At 38.9% G+C, this 25,951-nt stretch overlaps 1 protein-coding gene across 2 annotated transcripts in view; it reads left to right on the forward strand.

Annotated features, from left to right (window-relative positions):
• Positions 1–25,951, forward strand: part of ppil2 (peptidylprolyl isomerase (cyclophilin)-like 2) — a 392,675-nt gene that overhangs the window by 305,679 nt on the left and 61,045 nt on the right. For both annotated transcript variants that reach the window (XM_088000184.1, XM_043716075.2), the window contains exon 16: positions 282–338. In XM_088000184.1, the coding sequence (XP_087856310.1) occupies positions 282–338 (57 nt within the window). The remainder of the gene's footprint in view (positions 1–281; positions 339–25,951) is intronic.

A 25,951-nucleotide genomic window follows, 5' to 3' on the forward strand; every position in this document is an offset into this window, starting at 1 on the left:
AAAGCCTATTCAACTTTAACTACAGAAAATGTAGTTTCTGACTTAAAAATGTTAAATATTCCTTGTTAGGATCTTCTAAACCTAGACATTTTTATGGTTGTAATTTTAAAACTTAATTGGTTCCTACCTGGTGCACACAAACAGTTAGTATTTTTCATTTTTTTAACAGTTTCAATCAATTTTCAGCTTAAAGCAGTACTGAGAAAGTTGAACAAGGTGTTTTCACAAAATGGTGACTGTGGTTGAAGAGTTCTTTTCTTTTAACCCTTTTGTCTTCTCAGCTTCATTACATTCCGCTCATGTGTCTATCTGGACAAGAAGCACACAGTGTTTGGAAGGTAAGAGGTACTGCAAATACACAGCTGGTCAGTCAACATCTGTGAAGAGAACCACAGGTTAATATATACTGGATGTATGCACTTGTCAGTAAACCTTTACAAACTGGGTATTTCTCACTTTTTGAGGACAAGGAAGACCTAGGTAGTTCTCTTTTACAGTGTTTCCTTTCTTCTTTCCCCATCTTGAACCCAATGTTTGCTGTTTCTTTCCTACCACAGGAAGGAACATCAAGATGGAACTGTATTCTCTGTGCCAAAAGTTTCAGCTGGTGTTAGGAAGACAGGGGAGAAAATGGAAATTAGCTAGCACTTCTCATTGTCCTCTCAAGACACAGAGTTCAGATTCACCAACCTGCATTCAAATTCTTGGATTTGTATTTTAACTCACAATCATGCAATGAAAAGGTAATACGTTAACTAAGAACTGCTAATCATTCCCAATATTTTTGAAACACATAACTGGAAAGCTGAAAGAAATTTTCTCCAGGCGTACTTTGTAGTTGGAAAACTATGAAATCTGAGACTAGGAACAACAACAAAAATTGGCAAGTGGAAGGAGATAAGGAGGGTTCTGCTCTGCTAGTGTTAGAGAAAACTCACGAGAATGTTTTACAATATTGGTTTTCACATTGTGGTCTTCAGACTTGATTCATTCAAAGAAGGGGCCATATGTTTTCTATGACACCACATGCTTGCCCTTTGTTTGTTACTTTACTGGCATGTTATCTCTGTTCTGGATAAGAATTAAAATAGGTTTGCAGTTTTAATGGCCCTGTATTATCTTCCGTTACTAACACAAACATGTGAAGACTCGATTTGGAGGTGCCGTTCGGTACCCATAGGGAGGGCCTCAACCGGGACCTTGGGTTCATGTCGCATTACAGGTGACCACCATTGCACTATACACCCACACAGACACTCGTACACACACACACTCGCACTCCTATACACACATACACACGGACACACAGACACCCACACACACCCTTACAGACACGCACACTCCCACAATCTCACTTGCACCCCCTCACAGACTTAAGACACTCTGCACTCACTACACACACACACACACATACACTTTCTCACACTCACAATCCCCAACCCAGGCAGACACGCACACAGACAAAGACCCACATGCGCACACATATTTTGTGGGGTGAATTTGTATTTTCAGGGTTACATTGTACTTTGCTCAATAACTGCATGCATTCATGTAGAACTCTGAGCTCAAAAACTGCATGAACTTATGTAAAACTCTGTTATCTCACTTTTTAGATTAGAATCAATCTAAACATCAGGTCATAGACAGAGAACACAGGGGGCCAACACCTTCAACATATTGTCTAGCTATCACCATTGTTAACACCTAAACCGAGAATGCAACATTTTAATATATAAAAAAGGTTTTGTGATTTACACATGAAAGAAGTGAAACTATCACTGTATTCTAACAGATGAAAGGCTTAACAGACAATCAGTTTTTCAATGTATAATTTCAGTTACATCGCACTGTAAATTTTTGCTATAAATTCTGTGTTAGGATTGAGCCCGCCACTATTACCTGATGAAGGAGCGTCGCTTCGAAAGCTAGTGTGCTTCCAATTAAACCTGTTGGACTATAACCTGGTGTTGTGTGATTTTTAAATGTGAAGACTCAACATTGGTTCAACAGGATTTCCCTTTTAAGAAACAATCTATTGGAATTCTTTGCAAGAGTAACATATTGTCGATAACGAGGAACCTGTTTAGTTAGTGTACTTGGATATCTAGAAGGCATTTGATCAAAGGTTAATGTGAAAAATAAAAGCTGGCAGTATAGAGGGTCAGATATTAGCACAAATAGAAGATTGACTGACTGGCAGAAACAAAATATGCGTAATTGGGTCCTTGCCTAATTGGCAGGATGAGACAAGTGGAGTCTCGCTGGAATCTGTTCTGGGACGTTGACTTCTTAGAATTCAAATCAATGGCTTAGCTGAGGGGAGCAAAGGTGTGGTAGTTCAATACACAGATGAAACCAAGATAGATAGGAAAATATATTGTGAAGAAGACATACAAGAAATTTGCAAATGGCTACAAATAGGTTGAGAGTGGAGACAGATTGAGCAGAAAGAGTATAATGTGGGAAAAATGAAGATTTTTATATTGGGCAGGAAGAATGTCAAAGCTGAGTATTACCTAAACTGACCATGTCTGCAGGATTCCAAGCTGCAGAGTGATCGAGCTGTTCTAGTGCATTCATCACAAAAGTTGTATTCAGGTGCTACATGTAATTCAGAAGCCTAATAAGAAGCTTAATAAGATAAGCCTAATAAGAGGAGTTGAAAATGAAAGTCAGAATGTTATGCTTCAGTCGTACAAGTGAGGCTGCAAATCGAATACTGTGTGCGGTTTTGGTCTCTTTAGTTTGGAGAAATGCAAATAGATAGTACAGTTTAAGGGAGCCTTACTGTGGTTGAGTGTGAGTATGTTGTCTTTTTAAAGGTACGTTGAACAGACTGAGTTTGTTTCCATTGGAATGCAGAAAAGAAGAGTTGATTGAAGCATTCTTGAATGGTCTTGACAAGATGGACATAGAAATGACATTTTTTCTTCTGGAGGCGAGCACTGCATGTAAGAGCCTTTTCCAAAGAAAGAAAATCCACTTTTACCACTGGCTCTGTCAGTACAAAACCTTGTCAATAAGGTGACAATGACACAGCAAAAAGCAACTTTCTGAACAAGAAAACCAAAGAAATGGGGTTGTTGGAAATCTGAAAGGAAAGCAAATTGCTGGAGGAAACTCAACAGCTATGGCAATATTTGTGAGGAGGAAACAGAGTTAATATTGAATAAAAACCGACAGAATTGCGGATGCTATAAATCAGAGACAAAAATATAAATTGTTGGAAAAACTCAGCAGGTCGGGCAGCACCTGTGGAGATAAATCAGAGTAAACGTTTTGGGTCGAGTGATCCTTCCTCAGGATCTCAATTCTGAGGAAGGGTCATTTGATCCACGACGTTAACTCTGATTTCTCTCAACAGAGTTAGTGATCCTTGTTCATAATATTTTCAAAACTTCCAACATTCAAAATGATTCCCAAAACAGCACGAACAGGAATACTGCAAGGTCACATTAATTTAATTAAAAGGAAATACATTTTCATGAAAGAAATATGAAAAAAAATTGGCAAGAAGTTAGAAATAGCAAGTCTGAGCTAACCACAAAGAGAAGAAGGACAAATAGAGAGAGAAGGTCGCAGACATTTTCAGGAAGAGTGTTTGATGAACACAATGGGGATCCATAATCGATGATTTTCAAAACCCTGCTGCTAATGTTTGGGAGAGTTGACATTTCCCAGCGCATTTATTATGTAAAAAGTGTCAGCAATCTGCAGTGTGATAAACATATGTACAGTCAATTAGCCCAACCAGACCGAGAAAAATCTCTCCAGCGCCTGCATAACATTGGAGTTATCTGTATACATCTGTGTAGCTAATAGTTTCTCCCCTCTGTTCTTGAATCTTGATCTCTTGAAATGATTTATTCCAAATTATGGAAATTAAATGAAAGCTGTTAAGATGCCTATTCTATATAGCTCGAAGCAAAACACCTGAATTAAGGAAATGGAACCGATCTCAGTGTTACTCTTGTAATGAAGTGTTCACCTTACTTCTGAGAAAATTGTTTTTTGGGCTATTTTCATGCATATTTTCTTCAAATTTGGTGACTGATTTAGAAGTTTGATTCTCTGCAGACATTTTGGTGTGAGCGTAGGATCAGAGCAGCAAAGCTTTTTTCAATTGTAAAAACTAGATTTAAGATTTGAAAACTCATCATTAGAAAGGAATAATACTATGTATACTTTGGTTATACATGAGCTATGTGGTAAGGTGCTGAATGGTGTTTTGAGTTCATACTTTATCCAAAATTTCATGCAATGCTGTTATGTTCTGGGTTTAATCTTTAGTACTTGAACAAGAATAACTTTAAAAAATGTATCAGATCCCTGCCTTTATGATTTTGGTGTTAAAACACTTGAGTTAGTTGTGTTTGTAAACTGAAACAAATTTGCAGTCCTGCCTGGCTCAAGACAATGCTTTCTATAGAGGTGGAGCTCAATTTTAGTGAAATGACAGAAAAATCCTCATTAAGCAAAAACTATTCAGTCAGAAATGCCATTTAAATATCTTTGCTGTATAGCAACTATTCTGGTCAAGAAGCCATAGCAAAATTGAAGTAATGGATATCAGACGCAAAGCACCTGGACGCAGGCACCCTGCAAAGGATATTAGTTGTGGTCTTTGGAATTCAGTTATCTCAGCCACCAGGCAGTCATTTTCTTAGAATGGTTCCCTAGGCCCAATAATGGTCACCTTTGTCATCAAAGACCTTTCGCACAATGTTAAGACCCAAAGTGATATTTTCAGAAATTGAAGGCATTCATAACTACATGCAACAATGATTTCGAGATGCCAGTGTTGGACTGGGGTGTACAAAGTTAAAAATCACACAACACCAGGTTATAGTCCAACAGGTTTAATTGGAAGCACACTAGCTTTCGGAGCGCCGCTCCTTCATCAGGTGGCCTGATGAAGGAGCGGCGCTCCAAAAGCTAGTGTGCTTCCAATTAAACCTGCTGAACTATAACCTGGTGTTGTGTGATTTTTAACTACATGCAACAAGATCTGAACAGTGCTTGGTCTTGGGATGAGTGATAAATAACATGCTTAGCAAGCATTCGCAGCAACCTTCACCCAGAAGTGCTAAGTGAATGATCCACCTCGGCCTCCTCTAGTGGTACCCAGCATTACAGATACCAGTCTTCAGCCAATTTGATTCGTTCCACATGATATCAAGAAATGGTTTGAGGCACTGGATACTGTAAAGGCTATGGGCCCTGACAACATTCCAACAACAGTCCTGGAGACTTGTGCACCAGAACTTGTCACTCCCTTAGCCAAGTTGTTTGAGTAGAGTTATAAAACTGGCATTTACCCAACAATGTGGAAAATTTCCTAAGTATGTTTTGTACATAAAAAGCAGGAGAAATCCAACCTGGCCAATTATTGGCCCATCAGACTACTCCCGATCATCAGTAAAATGTTGGAAGGTGTCATCAACAGTGCTATCAAGCAGCACCTGCTCAGTGATATCCAATTTAGGTTCCGCCAGGACCACTCAGCTCCTGACCTCATTACAGCCTTGGTTCAAACACGGAGAAAAAAACTGAATTGCAGAGGTGAGGTGAGAGTGACAGCCCTTGACATCAAGCTGCATTTGACCAAGTGTGGCATCAAGGAGGCCAAGCAAAACTGGAATCAGTAGGTATCGGGGCAAAGTCTCCAGCAGTTAGAATCATACCTGACATGTAGGAAGATGGTTGTGGTTGTTGGAGATCAGTCATCTCGGCTCCACGACATTTCTGCAGGAGTTCCTCAGAGTAGTGTCCTCGGTCCAACCATCTTAAGCTGTTTCATCAATGGTCTCCCCTCCATCATAAGATCAGAAGTGGGGGATTTCACCAAAGATTTCACAATGTTCCCAATTCCTCAGACATTGAAGCAGTCTGTGTCCAAATGCAACAAGATCTAGACAATATCCAGACTTGGGATGACAAGTGGCAAGTAACATTCATGCCACACAAATGACCGTCACCATTTAAAAACAATCTAACCACCACCCCATGACATTCAATGGTGTTACTATTCACTGAATCCCCCACAATCATCTTGGGATTTATCATTGATCAGAAACTCAACGGACTCACCACATAAATGCAATGGCTACAAGAACAGATCGGAGGCTAGGAACACTGAGACAAGTAACTTACGTCCTGACTCCTGAAAGCCTGTCCACCATCTACAGGACCCAAATCAGGAGTGTGATGGTATACTCTCCACTTGCCTGGATGAAAGCAGCCCCAACAACACTCGAAGCTTGACACCATCCAGGACAAAGCACTGCATTTACTAGCATCCATGCCTTCCACCACCAATTCTCACTTGCAGCAGTGTGTTCTGTCTACAAGATATACTGCAGAAATTCACCAAAGATCCTCAGCACCTTCCAAACCCACAACTACTTCCATCTAGAAAGACAAGGGCATCAGATTGAAGTTCCCTTCCAAGTCACTCACCATTTGGACTTGGAAATGTATCCGTGTTTCTTCACTGTCACTGGGTCAAAATCCTGGAATTCCTTCCCTCAGGTGGACTGCAGTGGTTCACAAAGGCAGCTCACCACCACCTTCTCAAGGGCAACTAGGTGCAGGCAGTAAGTACTGACCAGGTAGTGACACCCAAATTCCACAAAAATGAATAAATTGAAAAAAGAGATAAATAATCACAATTAGTCTGGAGAGAATGAGGAGGTCCTTTAATTCAAGTCCATTAAACCCTTATCGACTCCTTTGTGAGCACCAAGTTCATGTGATTTCGATTGTACTTGACTTGAAATTAGTATCTTATCTGCTTCTGAACGACAGGCACCAATATCTTCCGGCAGATGATTAATATCCAGCATGTGAGTCTGCTGTTGGAATGACCAGCCGTTGATCTAACAATAGTGTGAATTGAGAAAACAGGTTTATTTGTTTTGATTTGACAATAAACCGGGTACAGCAGGAGTGCAGTAGCAGGGTCATATATTTTGTGATACACTGATCTTATTAGAGCACAGAGTTTACAATGTTATACCCTGGTTATCATTGAGTATTAATTAGTTCACAAAATATTGTGTTTCCCAGACACTTGGATTCAGGAAATAATAGTTAAAACATGGGACAGATTTATGTCTAAACTGAGAATGTATGGGAAATAGGTGGAAAGGAGTAGAGTAACAGATCGTCGTTAACGGAACAAAGTATGAGAATCATGCTAAATGAGATAGCCGGGTATAGTTGGGAGTATGACGTTTCTCATTTGTGCTGTCTTTCGAAAAAGATGTTCATACCAAGAAGTGTTGTCTGCCTTTTCAGATCCAGTGACACTTTTTCAAAGAAGAATATGGGATTTCTCCATCATGTAATCTTCAACCAGTGTTCAGCCCATTCAGAGATATTATTACACACCTGTGGAGGAGGTGGGACTTGAACTTGGGCCTTCTGGTTCAGAGGTAGGGGCACTACCACTGTACCACAAACACCCCAACCAGTGTTACAAAAGCAACCAATTTGGTCGTTATCACACAGCTGTTTGAGGTCTTAATAGTCTGTAAGTTGCCTGTCATGTTTCTTCCAAGACGGCAGTGACTCCACCTATGATGCTTCTAAAGTATTCTATTGATTTTAAACCATTTGGGATATCCTGAGATTGCAAATATTGTTTGCTAAATTCAAATCTTTCATATAATAATAATTTGCAAAATGATCAGATTTAATAATAATATCAAGGTGAAGGGAACAACCAATTCTGGTTGGACAACCAAACCAAGTATATGTGCAGGTTTTTAAAAAAGTGTTTATCATCTATTGAAGAATTTTCAGTTAAAGGTAGGAGCAAGACTCATATGAACACTCATATTTGGAGCTGAAATTGGCCACTTGGCCTGTCGGGCTCACTCTGGCCATTTAAGAAAAATCTTTCTTGGATGTAGGCATTGCATTTGATGCAAAGTTTGTTGCCCATTCCTAGTTTCCTTGAACTGCTTGCTACTGGAGACCATTTGAGAGTCAGCCATATTGCTGTGGGTTTGCCAAGACGCAACAACAGTTTTCCTTCCCTAAAGGAGATCATTGAACCAGATGGATTGTTACAACCACTAAGAATGGTTTCATGGTTAACACTATGCCAGCTTCTAATTTCAGATTTTTAAAGATTGAATTCAGATTTCACCATCTGCCATGGTATGATTCAAATCCATATCCATAAAGTATCAACCTGAGTTTCTGAATTAAGATCCAGTGACATTGACTGGGGAAAGCATGAGGGTAGTAATAATATAGTCATGCAGATCTATGTGTATGCTTTGAACTCCATGTTCCCATCTACCACGATACGCCTTTGACTCTTTTTAGGTGAGGGGATCAATAAAACTCTGCTTTAAAAGTATTCAGTAGCCAGAGCCTCCACCACTTTCTGGGGCACAGTTTCAAAGTTGCATACTGTATGAGTGAAAAACGTTTTCATTATTCCTGATTTAGAAGCATCATCCCTCATTTTTAAACAGTTCCCTTTAGATCTGAACTGATCCAAAGAGGAAATGTCCTTTCCATACCCACCTGTTAAGACCATTCAATCCATCCCTCAGTCTTCTAATCTGTAATGGAAACAAGCCTCGTCAGTCCAACCTTTCTTCATAAGATAATCTACTCATTCCAGGTATCAATCTGGTAAACCTTCTCTGAGCTGCTTCCAACACATTTATATTGTTAAATAAGGAGGCCAAAACTGCATGCAAATGTTATTTCACCAATATCCTCTGTAACTGAGGTATAATATCCTTACTTATATGTTCAATTCGTCTCATAATAAAAGATAGCATTGCATTAACTTTTTTTGTACTTGCTGTACCTGCATATCAACATTTTGTGACTCAAACACAAAATTCCTCTGCACCTCAGTTTTAGAATGGTTTTAGGATGTTTTTAGTTTTATAAAAAATGCTCTGCTTTTTTTATTCCTTCTTCCAAAATGAATAACTTCCCATTTTCCCACATATTCCATCTGGCAAATTTTTGCCCACTCACTCAACTTCCCTACATCCATCTGCAACCTCTGCATGACCTCTTCACAACATACTTTGCTATATCTTTATGCCATCTATAAGCTTAGCTACCATGCCTTCACTCTCTTCATCTAAATAGAACTGTTGATTTGAAGTTATTCCAGTCTCCTCCTCTTGATAACTAAATCAATATAATTTTAAGCCCCACAAGTCTACTCCCAGTTTGAAATTCAACTCTAATCATATTAATAACACAACTGAAATACCACAGTGCCACCCAATAAATAATCAACATGTATCATGAAGATGTCTGCAACTTTTTATGGTACAAATGAAGAATTGCAGAATCTGCCTTTAATTGAGCACAATCTGTTTCCCACAAAACAGATCTTGTCAAAAAAAAATAGCATGCCCTGAAAGCAGCATTCAGGCAATGGACATCTGTCTAGCTTACACAGTTTTCCTACTGCATATGTTGTCTCTTTAGATAGTTCTTAAAAAAATAATTCTCCCTGAAATGTATCGAGTGCAATAATGCAGCTTCCATGTCAATCAGCTTAAATTCCCATAAATATGTGGCAAAAAGCTATAACAATTCTTAAGATTACTTTTCCAACTGTGAGAAGAGTCCATCCTGATATCCAGTTGCTCTGCGAAACACCTAAGTCCCTGCACAAGAATGTTTACAGTACTACAAATTCACCTCTGAAACAAAGCTTAAGAATAAACTCCAAATTTTCTTTTAACCCTTAGTTTTGCCTTTTTTTTTTGTTTCTTGGCCACCACCTATACTTCAGAGGACCTGTGCTTTTAGTCCCATTTCAGTATGTTCTGTGATATTTATTTCGCTTTCTAATCTCTTAAAGCTGCAGCATCCATATACGCCAGGACACCTGCAGCTTCCTGCATCATCTAAAGCTCTTTACTTTGGTATATTATTTTCTGATATGTGTCATTTTTGCACTCATCATACTTGCAATGGCTTCCTCAACATCAACAAATGAACCAATATTTAAACTTATCAGTAAACATTTCCTCTTTTAACTAGATCCCACTGGAATATGTTTCACCCAAGGACCCAGTCTGTGAATGTGATAGCTCTGTCTGTGGGTCATAATTATTCACATTACCATTATACAGCCCTTGATCTACTGCTGTTTGTTCTTAGGAACCTAATCTTTGAGCACAGCACAAGGTGCCCAGTTTATTTCATCAGTTGATCAGAGACGGAGATTTAGTAATTCCAATTAATTATAAGGCATGAATCTTGATAGTTTGATTACCATGTTTGATAAGTACTATCTTACCATCATGACCTATTAGTTTACCTTTCCATTCCTTATATCCTCTCTTTTATGGCATATTAAATCTCCTAAACTGCTCTCAGTTTTAGATGGTCTTATTCAATGCCTCAGTGCATTCTACATTTTTTCAAGATCCCAACTTTGTGAAAGCCAACTTCCCGCATGTAAATTACTCAGATCTACAGAGAAAAGGAAACTTAAGTGACATACCTTTTCAAGCAGGGCCAGTATGACACAGAATAGAAGGGAATTTGGGATTTTGCCCATTGTCTAATTGGTAAGGGCTATATCCTCCAATCATCTGGAGTGATTTTTTTTTAATGATCCATCCATATCAATTTGTAACCTGGTTGGTCAGTTAACATTTTATCCAGAATTTCAATATAGCATGATTCAAGTTACAAATCTCTCGCTAAAAGGTAGCGTATTCATGACCATAGTCTTCATTATCACAGATGTCTGTGGACTTGTCATTATCAATCAGAAACTTTGCTGGTGTCTCTGGTCAATACCCTTTCTCCATGATTGTGTAAAAACAACTGTTTTAATTTGTATTTTGGAAAAAGATTAAATCTTGTTATTAGGTCTATAAAATGTAAATTGAAAATATTTCTTTCTTTATCTTACATCTGTAGATTCATGGCAACATCAGGTTTTCTTAACAGGATTGCTTATTAAACTGCTTATTAACTGACTTCTTAAAAATAATTTTGTTGTCGTGTTCCGCATCAGGTTTCATTTATACCTTTCTCATGGAAGATTTACTCACTATTTGTGTATCCCCATAGAGACTGCACTAGCACTTATAAAACACCTTACTCCAGCTATTTCAGATGGAATTACAACTCTGTTTAGTGAAGCCAATGTGTTGTCATCATGCAACACAAAGCAAGTAGCACTTTCATGTTTCTTAATCTTGTCTCTTGCTACTTTGTAAATCAAAGTAACTTTTTAACTAATCTGTCCGATGTGGTGCTGCATAGTTACAAGGAGTCCACAGCTAGCACACTCGTCAAAGAGCTAAAAACGCAGCACTCTTAACTGCTCTCTGAAATGGCCTCGAGAACCAATCACTTAAAGGACAATTAGGGATGGGCAACCAATGTCAGCAACATCCCCATTTCATGCAAGAATAAAGAAAAATTGATGATACTTGTTCAAGTCACACCTGAAGCACCTATCAACTGTTCCTTGTGTTTCCTGGGATTAATTTTGCATTATTTTTCCAAATTTTGTCTTCTGCTGGTAATAGCCAGATCTGTTTAAATCAGATTTAATCCGATTTTGTTCCCTCCATGTCTTTATTCCTCTGGTTATAGTGCTGTCTTCATTCAGTACTGGGCTAGTTTAAAACCTGATCACCATTGAATTGTCTTTTCTTTGCGTCACAACCAAATGTCTCATTTATTCCATGAAGGTTGAAAGAAATGGATTTTCCTCAGGTCTGAAGAATAGTTCTCTTCCCTAAGAACCAAACACCAGTTTGGACCCGGTGCCTGTCCACCATGTGACATGTTAACACAATTCAGTGATTTAGGTACTAGTATCAATACAGACATCCCTAAATTTGAATTATGTCATTCTGTTATATTGTCGGCTAAGTCCATGATATATTTTACAGTGGAATGTCCTACTTAGTGAAAGCTATCTAATTCTGACTATGATTCATCTGCGTTTCATAGATAATCTTTATGCAATTTTCATCCAACTGTTCTAATAGAGAATCCAAACTTTCCATTCCATTCATCTCGAAAAATGCCTTTAACTTTTGGAATGTGACAACCCCAAGACCAAATCTTCTTTGCTTTTTCAAGATTTGAGGACATTGGGGATAATCATATGGCCCCCTCTAAACTTCCTATTGGCCATACCCAACAGTGGCCTCTAGAATTTTAATTTTAAGATTGAAAATTTTCTCCTTAGTTTCTAACTTTTACCTTTAGGCAACCAAATATAGAACTAGCCAATTTTTATGCTGTTTAAAAGACTTTTAATTGCAATACATATTGCAACCATGCACATCCCAACTCACTAACCAGTGTATCAATCTACTATTTATACAACTTTTGGAGAGTTTGCAATTTTACAAAAATGTATGCGTTTTAATTAATGTGGCATGATATAATGCAACTATATAGCAATTGGGCCTTGACCTTCTGGCCCAGAGGTAGGGACACCACAACTGCGCCAGGAAGGGATCATGCCCGAAATGTCGATTCTCCTGCTCCTTGGATGCTGCCTGACCTGCTGCGCTTTTCCAGCAACACATTTTCAGCTCTGATCTCCAGCATCTGCAGTCCTCACTTTCTCCTTGCTGTCTTACGAGTCTACCATGTTGGCAATGCAGTCAAACATGTTTTTGTGCTGCATCATGAAATCTGAGAGCACCTCTACAGCCTTAGCAGCTTCAGCTGGGGAAAATGGTTAATGTGCGGTCAGGCTTTTAGCAGACTCTTCAGGCTCGTCAAGGTGATAATCTTCCTTTTCTTCCATTGCTTCCAATGATACATATATTCCACTTGCCTGATCCAGGCCTTCAGGTGGTTTTGTTAGCCTTGCATTGTGTGGTTAATGTCTTGACATTTGCAAACCAACACACTTTCTTGAATTGTTTTATCATAAGAATCAGCAGCATTTTGGTGCATTCCATGCTTCACTTTCCACTATTATGTGGTTCATCTGTAAACACGAGCAATTTGGTAAAAATGGTATAAGAGTCCCGTTTCATCCAACTTAAAGATGCTTCTTGGTGTATACTCATTCAGGACTTGTGCCAGCTGTTTTTGCAGCCATTGCTACAGGTCTGCCTGTGATTTTATACTTCAGTGTGACATAACTGCTCTCTGGTTGGCACAGTCATATAACAAGCAAGCATGGGTTTGGCTATCGCCCCCGATGGATTCAGGCATATCACAGGCATTCTTCTATTGAATTTCCTTTCTGTGCAGTAATGACTGACAGCTTTGTCAGCGCTAGAATTTTGAGTTATCTGAATTTCAGTCATCATGTTTTTTATGTACAAACCTCGAATGAAAATTCAGTTTGAAGTAACCATCAGCCAGTGTTGTAAATCTTTCTATTTCTATAGGTGTGACTAGATTCTTCACTTGGCACTGGCCTTTGTAATGCCAACATCATTTATTATGATAAACCATTAACTTATATCTTAGTATTGTATTGAGAATCTAAATTATGCTTAGGACGTTTTTCTCAGTTGGCATTGCTTCTTTGGTCGGTCACCTTAAATCAGTGTCTTCTCGTTCTCCATCCATCAGCCAATGAGAATGGTTTCATCCTATCTAATTTGGCCAGGCTATTCCTAATTTCAAGCACTGCTATCAGATCCCCTCTTAAACCTCTATTCTCCCAGGAGAACAGCCCCAGCATGTCAAATCTATTCCTGTAATGGCAATTTCCTACCCCTTGAACCATTCTCATGAATATTTCCTGCATCCTCTCTAATCTTTCTTAAAGTTGGCTGCCCAGAATGGGCACAGTATTTCAGTTGTGGCCGAAATAGTATTTACACTTATTTGGTGTAAATGTCTTGCTTTTGTGCTCTATTTTAAAAAAGGCTCAGGATACTATCTGCTTTGTTAAACACTTTCTCAATCTGCCTTTTCATCTTCAGAAATGTAAAACATATATTTCCTGATCCCTTATCATGCAACCACTTTTGAATTCTACTTTAGCACTTCTCGTTCTTCCTACTTCACACTTCTCTGCATTAAATTTCTGTAAAATCTTCCATTTTTTCACTCATTCCACCAGCCTGTCTATATCCTTTTATAACCAAAAGAGAAAATGCTGGAAAATCTCAGCAGGTCTGGCAGCATCTGTAAGGAGAGAAAAGAGCTCACGTTTCAAGTCTAACTGACCATTTGACAAAGGGTCAGTTAGACTCGAAACGTCAGCTCTTTTCTCTCCTTACAGATGCTGCTAGACCTGCTGAGATTTTCCAGCATTTTCTCTTTTGGTTTCAGATTCCAGCATCCACAGTAATTTGCTTATATCCTTTTATAGTTTATCATTATCCACCATTCATTTTAGATTGTGAAGGATTGGTTATGAATTACAGCATTGCAATTTATTATTGAGATTTGTATGCGGTACATTTGACGCCAATGTCAGAGTATACAAGTGATTCACAGAAATTTCTGGAACACAACAAAGCTGCAAGTCCCTGTAAATTAACCCAGCATCTTCAAAGAATGTTTTGCACACAGTCCTGAAATATAGAAAATGCTAAACACCAACTAATTAATCTAGAACTCTGCAGTTGTACAAATTCATTATCAGTCTCTTTGATTGGTACACACTAGTCAATCTTCTGTCTTCAGAATTTGTGATGTATAACATTGATGTTAGCCATGCCTCACCTTTGACTGTGCCATTCAGTCACTCCTTAGTTCACTAGAGATTGGTTCATTGGGCTGTTGGAGTGATAGATGGACTGATATATGTTTGGAGATGGATTGTGAAGGAAACTGTGATTCTTAATATGACGTGCTCAAAATGACAAGTGAAGTTGTGCTGCAAAGTGCTATCTTTGCTTACCAAGAACCTGTAAACTGATCTCTGATGCAGCACTTGATGAGCAGTAATAACAACTGATAATTAAACTCAAGAGCATTAGATCATCTCTATACCTCTGAGATTCCTGAAAGCAACACTCCAGATTTTAATTAGTCTTTATTTGTGGCTGTCTTATGACCACAGAGATTCAAATCAATGAAGTAGATGATTTAATTCCATTGTCTGAGCATGAAGTTCACAAAATGTGGTACCATCTGATGTATAAGTTAGTGTGCACATTTTATGTTGTACATTTCAATAAAAGCTGTGCAGTTTACACTTAAGTAGAATTCCTAAACTTGGAACTTAAAGGCATATAATCTGCAAAGATGTGACCTTATCACCCAGATCTTGGATTAACCATAACTTCACCCTGCTCAGTAATGTATCTGCAGAGGTATTTTTGTTTTTTGGCTAATATGATTCCAGTAGGACAGAGTTAGCTGCTTACAAGGTGAGTTGACTCCATGGTGAGAGCTAAAATTGTTTGAAATTTGTCGAAATTCAGCACAAAATGGGGAATATCCTGCACAGTGGTGGCCTGCCATCAGATGTCCCTGTTACACTCGTTTGCAAATTGATCAAAGCTGGTTGGTTAAAATGTACAACTGCAGTGTAATTATCTTCATTATTGCAATGTTCTTTTATTATCTCTACAAGTTTGTTCCACTGTGAGAAGCAAGAATACTAACAAACATCTGAGTACTTCTTTCTACTGTCAAGAGATTTTCAAGGTTCCATGTTGCCACATGATTGTGAAGCTACTTTTTGCAGTGGAAAGAAAAGGCAAGCGAAGGGTGGTTGTGGTCCTGAACAGAGGCAACCTTCTTATAATGACCTCCACTTTGTGGTTATGATGAGGTAGCAGTCAGCATTTGCCTTTGGTATGCTTTAAACTGACATCAGCGCCTTCACATGTGCAGTTTAATATAGAAATCCAGATGATATTTCTGTTTCTGTATTAAGTCATTGTATGCCCTTAAGAGCTGTCTTGTTCACTCTAAAATTATGAATAGGTTAGGCGAATTGGCTGTGCCAAATTGCCCATGGTGTTCAGGGATATGCAGGCTCGGTGGGTTAGTCAGGGGAAATGTAGAGTAGTAGGGTAGGGGAATGTGTCTGGATGGATTGCTCTTCAGAGGGTCAGTGTGGACCTGTTTGGCCAATTGGCCTGTTTCCACACTGTAAGGATTTTGTGATTCTATGTGTGTGGAAACCCTGAATGTTATTTTTGCTTCCTTGTCTGGTAGAGTGATTAGCTGCTTTGCCTGCTTGATGACACCACTAATGCAGAATGTCAGAGACCCCATAGAGCTAATGCAAGAATGAAACAAACATCATGAAAGGTGAAGTCCGTGCCAGAGAACACTAGAGTTTTGTCACGGTTGCTGACCACAGGATCCTGGCCAAATTATGGAATTATAGAGTTCTACATGGAATCAGACCTTTCAGTCCTAACTCGTTCATGCTGACCAGATATCCTAAATTATAATCTCGTCCCATTTGCCAGTGTTTGGCTTGTATTTTTCTATACCCTTCTTATTCATATACCTATCCAGATGCCTTTTAAATGTTGTAATTGTACCAGCCTCCACCACTTCTTCTGGCAGTTCATTCCGTACATGCACCACTCTCTGTGTGAAAAGGTTGCCCCTGAGGTCCCTTTTATATATTTGCTTTCTCACCTTATACCTATGTCCTCTAGTCTTGGACTCCCCTACCCTGGGAAAAAGACCTTGACTATTCACCGTATCAACACTCGTTGTTGGAAGGTCGACCCTCACCCTCTGATGTTCCAGGGAAAATAACCCCAGCATTTTCAGTCTCTCCCTATAGCACAAACCTTCTAACCCGAGCAACATCCTTTTCTGCCCCCTTTCAAATTTAACAACATTGTTCCTGTATCAGGGAGAGCAGAATTGCACGTACTATTCCAAAAGTGGCCAAACCAATATCCTGTACAGCTGCAACATGACCTCCCAAAGCCTATACTCTACTTACCTTGGCAAATGCTCCCCAGGACAATGCCATTAAGGGTATAAGACCTGGCCTGATTTGCCTTACCAAATGCAACACATCTCATTTATCTAAATTAAGCTCCATTTGCCATTTGCCATCTGATCAAGATCCTGTTGTACTCTGAGATGACCTTCACTCCCCAAGTTCCATTTTGGGGAGATGATGTCATTGAACTAGTAATCCAGATGCCCAGAAATATTCTGGGGACACAGGTTCAAATCTCACCATGGCAACTGCCAGAATTTAAATTCAGTTAAGGACTAATTCTGGAATTTAAAAGCTCATCTCAGGAATGGTGACCATGGAATTATCATTGATTGTTGTAAATTCCCATCTGGATCATTAATGTCCTTCAAGGAAGGAAATCTGTCATTCTCACCCAGTCTGGGAGAAAGTAAGGACTGCAGATGCAAGAGATCAGAGTCAAAAGTGTGGTGCAGGAAAGACACAGCAGGTTAGGCAGCATCTAAAGAGCAGGAGAATCGACGTTTCGGGCATAAGCCCTTCATCAGGACTTCATTCCTGATGAAGGGCTTATGCCCAAAACGTTGATTTTCCTGCTCCTCTGATGCTGCCTGACCTGCTGTGTCTTTCCATTCTCACCCAGTCTGGCCTGAATCTGACTCTGGTGAGCAGCTCTGGCAGTTAGGATTGGCAACAAATATTCACTTTGCTAGCAACACAATGAAGAAATAAATGAAAATACCTCATCCACAAAAATAAGTGTAACTGCTGATGATGGATTGTTAAAGCTAGGTTTCTGTAGCAAGAGTTTAAACATTTTTTGGGGGGTTGCATTTTACCTTTAGCATTTGTGGACAATGCAATTTCAATTTAAGTAATTTTCCATCAAGATTATTGCGTCTTGTTTCAGCTGAATTTGCAAGAAACAAATTGCTGAGGATGAGAGTTTCCGTAACTTTAATGACGCGACTCCAAATCAAGTACATCAACATCTGAGATGTTGTACTGAAATACTGCAATATCTCAGATCCTGCATATATGCACTGTCATGTTTACCTGGCATGTTGAAATAGACTGGTCTCTACAACTGTCTCTTTATGAGAGAGTCTGTTACTAAAGTTGTGACGTCTGTTCTATCCTGACAGGGAGGGAAACATTTTAAAATACAAAATGCTTTTCTCTTGTCTAAGGTGACCACACCTCCAATTTTGTACTTGACTGTGTGGATTTCAGTGCATCCGTCCATGATCTTGTGCCAGACTCACTTACGGTCCAGTACTTCGCAGCTCACACTGTTCTCATTGCTGTAGGGAAGACCATTTGCTTACACGCATTTACTGACCGATCTCAAGATAGTTCAACGACAAAGAAATGTACTGTAGCCTTGGTGGTTCAAAATGGTTACCATGCCAAGCTCATTGGTTCACTGTTGATCAGGATCAAATCCAGTTTGAGGATTGTGTCTGCCAAAAATCAGGCCTGTCCTGGATTTTCAAAATGCTGCCCTCAATGTTATGCATAATGTTTTCAACAATCTCATTGGCTAATACCACTGTTGGTCATTCAAAATCACTTGTTGATCCATTTCCATGTTGTGCTCGTTTAAGTATAGACAGGTGTAAGCCCATAGTCATTCTTGCCCATGAGAAAAGTTTTAGCATTGCCCACATTGCACCTGTACCTGATACCTGCCAGCTTTTACCAATTCAAAATAACCCTAAGTGAGTCTGGTACAAGAACGTGGCTGGCTGCAATGAAAACCACACAGTCAAGTACAAAACTGGAGGCGTGGCCACCTTAGATAAAAGAAAAGCATTTTGTATGTGAGGTATCAGCAGTCTTGCAGGAATATCTGCTTCATGAATACATCAAGCATGGGACAGATCTCTTGTTTTCAAGAGGCAATGCTCCTTTAACGTTTTCTCTGTTTAATCGAAGTATGAGCTGAACAGGTCACAGAACATTGACTTAGTCACAGAATTGCCAAATACATTCGGGACACTTCTCAAAAAGCCCAACAATCTGCCACTCACATAGTGTTCAGGTAGTTAAATGAAAGCAAACTACTACAAATGCTGGAAAACTGAAGTAAAGACAAAGTGCTAAAGAAATTCTGGTCTGGCAGCATTTGTGGAGAGAGAAACCAAGTTAACATTTCGAAGCCAGTAAGGACTTTCCTTCAGAACTCCATGCTCACCATCAAGTTGTAGATATTCCTGTACAATATGCATGCAAAATCGCATTTGTTACTGATTGGTGTACTCATGTCTGACCTTGCCATGAAGGAATTTCTAAAAGTCGTAGTAGGTGTGTGTGTGTGTGTGTGTGTGTGTGTGTGTGTGTGTAATGTGAGCAAGCGCGTATGCTCACTCTGGGAGGAGGTTGACTGTAGGTTCATGACTATAGATTAAGCAGTGTGAGTATGGGTATTTCAACCTGTTGGGATATTTGAGATATCTCTGGGTGCATACAGGGGCTTTTTAAAAAAATTCATTCACAAGAAGTGGTTACTGCTGTCTGAACTAGCATTTAATGCCTGTACTTAGTTGCCCTTGAGAAGTGGTGGTGAGCTGCCTCTTTGAACCACTGCAGTTTGTTTGGTGAAGATTCACCCACAGTGCTGTTAGGAAAGGAGTTCCCAGATTTTGACCCAATGACATTGAAGAAGTGGCGATTATGTTTCTAAGTCTGGATGGTGAGTAGCTGAGAGGGTGACTTCAGATCATGGTGTTCCTATACATCTACCACCCTTGCCCTTCTAAATGGTAAGCTGTGAGTTTACAAAACACCAAGGGTCTGGGGACCCTCTGCAATGTATATTGTAAATGATATTTCTGAGTGTTGGTGATGGAGGGAGAGGATGCTCATGGATGTGTTTCCAATCATGTGAGTTACTTTGTTCTGGATGGTGCCATGTTGTTTGAATGTTGTGAAGCTGAACTCCAAACAAATGGGAAGTACTCCTTCACACCCATGACTTGCATCTTGTAGCTATTGGGCAGGAATGAGGGCATATTCAGAGACGTGTATGCACCAAGATACAGTGGTGTGTGTGTCATGTCTGTAGTTATATCAGTTCTAATAGTCCCAACGATGTAAAGAAACACTTGCTCAAAATTCTCTCAGAACTGTAGGACAGGATTACTACAGACATTTTTAAAGTCCAAGGCCAAGATGTTTGGTGGCAGATTACTTTGTAAAGTTACCTTTCATCTGGCAAGACAAGCATATTACTAGTACCAAGCCATTTGAAGATGTATGTAAGAAGTGGGGAGTTGAGTAGATCCTCTGTCTTTCTGCAATCCAATTATTTGGCAGAGCTTGCTGTGTGCATAGTGAAAGCAATGATCATGAGGTGTAAGGCAGCTTGTTAAGACTTCAGGATTGTCACGTCAAACTTGTGAGCTACTCCTCAAAGCAAAGATCTGCTTTTGTCTTGAACTCATGTTTGGAAGACAAATCCATGCAGTTCTTCCACCGCACCTGCCTCCTACCCAGCTGAATGCATGCGATTCTGTGTTGGAGGGAAGGGAGAGAATGTTGCAGGGGGACAATCAAAGAGCGTGTAGGCAAGTACCTCAACTTCACCAGGTCAAAACATGAGAGTACAAGACATGTTACCTGAAAAAGAAAGTCACTTAATTTAACTTCACTTTATCCTAACTTTAACTGAATCCACATTTAACCCTAACTCTTACTTTCACTCCAGAACTTTCACTCTTGGCTTGAAACAAATACTATCCAATTTGAGTGTAGGTTTCACCTCATGGTTCTTTGTTCTCTGAAGATTTCCTTCAGTACACATGCTTTTCACATATGGTCTGGAAGCTTCTTCTCTGAGAAAATTCCTTTGTTCGGTTAACTTACCTGAAAAATGTGCTCCTTTCCAGAAAGATCTCTGGCACTCTGCCAATGAATTGATCAAAGCCTGACCACATTGTTTGATCTCCGCCAATAGAATTTCTTGGTAAACAACTCCTAAATGTTTACAGCAAGTCATAAACAGTGACATTTCATGCTCCATATAAGGTAGTAGTGGTGCCTATGTCTAGAGACACGATGACACTTACTTTACTTGATCAAGTCAGAAGGCTACTGAACACAACATATCCTGGCTGCCATTTTAACTCAGTCAGAGTTTAAACTGACTTGACCAAAATTCCCAACATGCTTGATTGTACCTCTTAATTAGCCTAGTAGCCATTTTTGCTACTAGTCACCTGACCACAATAACACCAACACTTGGGTAAGTGGAAGGACACTGAGAAACTGTGGTCAGCTCAGGTGGTATGACCTTACTATGAGCAAAGGTCATGTTCTAATATAGAACAGAAAACACATTCAAATTTCACATTGTAATCAAAGGATAATTTAGCCATTGAAAATATTTTATTAACATCAAATAAATACATGTGCAACAATAGTGTAAGATAGAATACATTCTCAGTGAACAGTCTATACCAATTTACAGTGGCAGATAATGCAAACTCGTTTGAAATTGCAGAACCACAACCTGAGAACTGCACAAGAATTTGATTCAGTTGCACTATTTATCCATCTAAATGTCCCAGTGTGTAAGAATAATGTGTGTAAATGCAACTCGTCAACCACACAATATCCACTCTACATATAAAATCTCTCTTCAAGTAAATAGCCAGATAAATTGAAACCAGAGAACGTTCTTAAGATTAGCCTATTTCCATGACAACATAGCCTGCTCTGGGCTATCCTAAACCTGAACTTTATTGATCACTCATTTACAATTTCTACCTTGATCTACTGAATGGTTCTACAGACTTTCAGGGTTCACTGTATGCCTTAAAATAATTTGGCTCTTAAATCCCAAAATAAAATACCTCTCTCTGTACTCTCATTCTTGCAAGCATTGCACATGTCATGTTTATAGTTCTTTAGCTAAGTAAATATACATGCTGCTTTTTAGCTCTTCCTTCTTTTCAATCTAGAACCTGAGGGTTATATTCTAAAACACATGGACAATGAACTTGATATTTATAGACTTTTCTGATTATCTAAACATTCAGTATTTAATAATATAAATAATTTTAAGCACCACATCCAACATTTTCACATACCATTTATTAGAGAACTTAATGAAGTAAGATGGATTGATTAGGTGCAGGATTCTATCATAAAAGATATAATTTCTCTGTGTACCTTTTAATCTAATCCTCACTTGCCTATCTTATTTTTCATCGCCAGTTTTGTACCCAACTGGCTTTGTATTTGGCATCACTCTCAGTTACCAATCCTTCAGTTTTACTGTCATGCCAATTTGTATATGCTGCAAGGAATTGAAATGCTGTTAATGTTGGAACGCCAGTTGAGTTATTCTGTGATAGTATGATTTTATGTTGTGTACTTTTTCCTGATATAGCTTGGGCCTTAGATATAAGTTTCACTGTAGTTTGAAGTTCACTGTAGTGGAAAATTAGTATTTTTGTTTCTGTATTTTATTAATTATGCTCTGCATCTAGTGAATGGAATCCCTATGGCATGAACCAAGTGATGTACTTCAGTCTTGAAACTGTTCACTTCTTTACTTCTCCCTTTTGGTTTATGATGTTCAGGCTAGCTGGAATCTGTTAACTTTCAATGTTTTCTTTAGTATCTTGGGAAATAATCTCACCCTGTCTGCAGAAGCCAGGACCAGCATCCAAATAAACTTCTTCACTTAAAAATAATTGTTTTATCAAAGTGTTTTTCAAATTACCCAAAGGAGGACTTCTATTTTTATGCTCATGTGAAACATGTTAGTGTTGGGAAAGAGGATACTTTTTCTCAAGCACTTATAATTGAAATATAGCACTCACTCTAATCTATGTCAACACCTACATTGACATCTAAAAAATGGGGAAAATATTCCAGAGGACTTCACAGAAACATAGTTTAACAAAATGAAAGCCAAGCATTAGGAGCAGTATATAACTTTACATTGAACTTGTATGTGTGTATAATTTATATTGAGTATATGCTTTGTGTATTGGATTATATTGATATTTGTGTGTTAAGTAGGGAAAGACATGGTTTTAGCTTCATGTTTTCATCATTCTTGTGAACTTGCTATTGGGGTATCTGGAGACCTGGTTGTTTACATGCATTTTTTGCTGATATTAGAGCTGTCGAAGTGAACATAGGTGTAGACCATTCAGTGCAATCATGATGACTGATTTCAACACCTTTTACCTATCTTCACTCCCATAACCCTGCACCCTTAAACATACATAAACAGAATCTTCAGAGTCCTCTATGGAAGCCTCGCAACCCACCGAGTGAAAAAGTTTCTTTTCATCTCAGACCATAGTATCTGTTGTTTTAAGTAGTAGTGCACCCCACTCCCCCCACCCCCAACTCAGGCATTAGTTGGTTCCCAGATTGCTGAACAGCTTGGAGATGTCAGTGCTTGAGTAGAAGCCATTAGATCTCTGCAGCAAAAGCTTCTCATCCTGAAAATAACTTTTAAGTCTTCCTAAGCAGTTGGTGTGAACAGTGGCACTTCAGCAGTAAGCCAGAGATGTTATACATTTGAACTAGCCACCCTGTATCTTCTACAAGCCAGTGAATGTCTCAGGAGAATAAATTGAGGAGCAGCATGTCCTGACAAGTCAAAAGGACCAGCTCAGTCAACGCTGTGCGTAGGGACCACTGAATAGCTTTCCTAGTCCTTCCCTCCACCACAACATCTATTTCTTTTGCCTGTCTGTGTCTGGCTATATGTGTGTAGAGGGGAAGTTTATAAGTAAGCTGCAGTTTTAACTATTAGATGTATATGTCGATGATTTACAATTATTTACCTGTGGCCAGAATCAGTTTGTAATAAATAGCCATTTTTGTTAAGTACAGAAACCTGCTCTGAACTTTCTGTCAACCTGGGTCTGAAAAACAGACTAACTGAGAAATTTGGCATACTTTTTAAAATCTTTGACTTTTGTGGCAACTCTGAGAATAGCCGGGTTTGATTTCCAGTGAGCTACCCCAGTGATGAATAACATTAAGCCGGTCTAAATCCTGCTGCTTTGCATCTTCAGAAGAGATGGGTATTGTTATTATAATTTATTTTAAAAAGCTGAGATAAAAGAAACAAAAAAAACCTGTTGCCTAGTGACAGAGATCCAGGAGTATACCGGGGAGACAGAAAAGGCTAGAAGTCAGTCAGCGCGTTTGTTTGTCAGAACAGGGAGAAGAGTATTGAACTCTCTAAGAAATCCAGCAAGACCACAGAAATACACAAAACGGAAATTGCTGGAGAAACTCAGCGGGTCTGGCAGCATCTGTAGAGAGAAAATAGAGTTAATGGATATCAAGTCCAGTGAGCCTCTTTTCAGAGGTGAAAGTTGAGTTTTGGGAACTTGTCTATTTGCCATGAAGTGAATTCAGTTTGCAGTTTGTTTTGGGTGTTTTGTGTAGTTTGTGGGTTTTTTTGGCTTAATCAACATTGTACCCTTGGTTGTAAAAGTACATGGACACGCTCTTGTGAATGTGTTCATTAATTGACCTTGACAGTTTAAAGAAAAACGAGGTTAAGTTTTGCAAGCAATATTTCACACTCAGAGCTCACTTGCCCAATATTAACCATTAACTGGAGTCACATGTCAAATCATTATGTCAATTTGGTTCAAACTTAGTCTCAAAAGAAGCAAGCATTCTGTGCTGCAATAGTATAGAATCATCTTGGACAATTACTTCTGAGCAGCAGATGGCCATGGATTTGAACTTGGTAAGATCACATCAAGCCTATGTACTTTGGACTAATATAGCTTATAAAGCGAGACAACATTTCTTCCAGCAGTCTAGATTAAATTTGTATCCAGTCTCCAAAAGCAAAGCAACAACCTGCTAATCCATTAAGTCATTTGTTTTGGTAAAGACATGGGAGCAAGAATGAGTCATTCAGTCTGTCAAAAGTGTCCCACTATTCTGTTTGATTAAAGTTGATCTGAACCTCAATTATCTTTCTGTCTCAAATTTCAATTCACCCATCATACACATTTTTTTAGAGTAGCAAATTCTAGCATTCTACTACTCTTTATGTAAGATACGTACTTTGTGATTTTGCACTTCAAAGTTTTCACTTTATAAATTTCCAGATCTGTGCAGGTTAAGTGAATTGGCTGTGCTAAATTGTCCAAAGTGTTCAGGGATGCGTTGGTCAGGTGCATTAGTCAGAGGTAAATGTACAGTAATAGGGTAGGGGAACGGGTTTGGATGGGTTACTCTTCGGAGGGTCGGTGTAGACTTGTTGGGCCAAATGGCCTGTTTTCATACTGTAGGGATTCTATTCTATTCTATTCTAGATGTGAATAGGTTGAGCTGCACCGGAACCAGGAGATTAATAGTTTTGAACATCTCCGTCCCTTCATCAAACTCAATGAAATATAAACACTTGTGCAGATATATAAGGAGAGCAGGTGTTGGTGTCAACTTTTGAACGTTCTGGCAGCCAGATTTGGCCTAAAACCAGATTCTTTTGATTGTGTGCAATGAGTTAAGTGTTGCAGGCAGATCATTCTCAGAAAGCTCGCACTATTTGCCAGATAGCACAGATTGCAGTTTTGTTATTTCAGAGAAATTGGCTTCAGCTTTGTTTCTGCTTACAATGCATCCACTGTGCATGACATTTTTCATTAATCTTTCTCAATAATTCCCATAGCCAGAATTATGTTATTTCCTCAATCATATCTATGCTAGGAAGTAGGGACTTTATTATTTGCAGAATCAGATGAGGAGTTGCAGGCGTTATGCTGCTACTACTTATAGTTGTCCTAGCTGGAAATTGAGTTTTCCTTCCTGCCTGAAATGTGTCTAATTTGTTCTCAATGTTGTTTCACATTTGTATAATCTGTTCATAGTCACCAGCTTCTTTAACAATGATGATTGTACGAAGCTTACAGTCCAAGCGTTCTGTTCTCATGATTCATTTAATCTGTTATTCAGTATCTATCCTTTGGATGTAACAGTTTAGTTTATTTATTTTCTGCCCAGAAAATATGCTTCATCTAGCATTTCTGTCCAGTTTTGAATGGCACACCGCTCATGATAATGCTTAGTTGAGAGTTTGCCCATCATTCTGTTTACCCACTGTTC

Source organism: Chiloscyllium plagiosum, unplaced genomic scaffold (assembly GCF_037043375.1).
Source record: "Chiloscyllium plagiosum isolate Xiang-an unplaced genomic scaffold, Cpla_swu_hap1 HiC_scaffold_24, whole genome shotgun sequence".
In the NCBI taxonomy this organism is placed as follows: Eukaryota; Metazoa; Chordata; class Chondrichthyes; order Orectolobiformes; family Hemiscylliidae; genus Chiloscyllium; species Chiloscyllium plagiosum.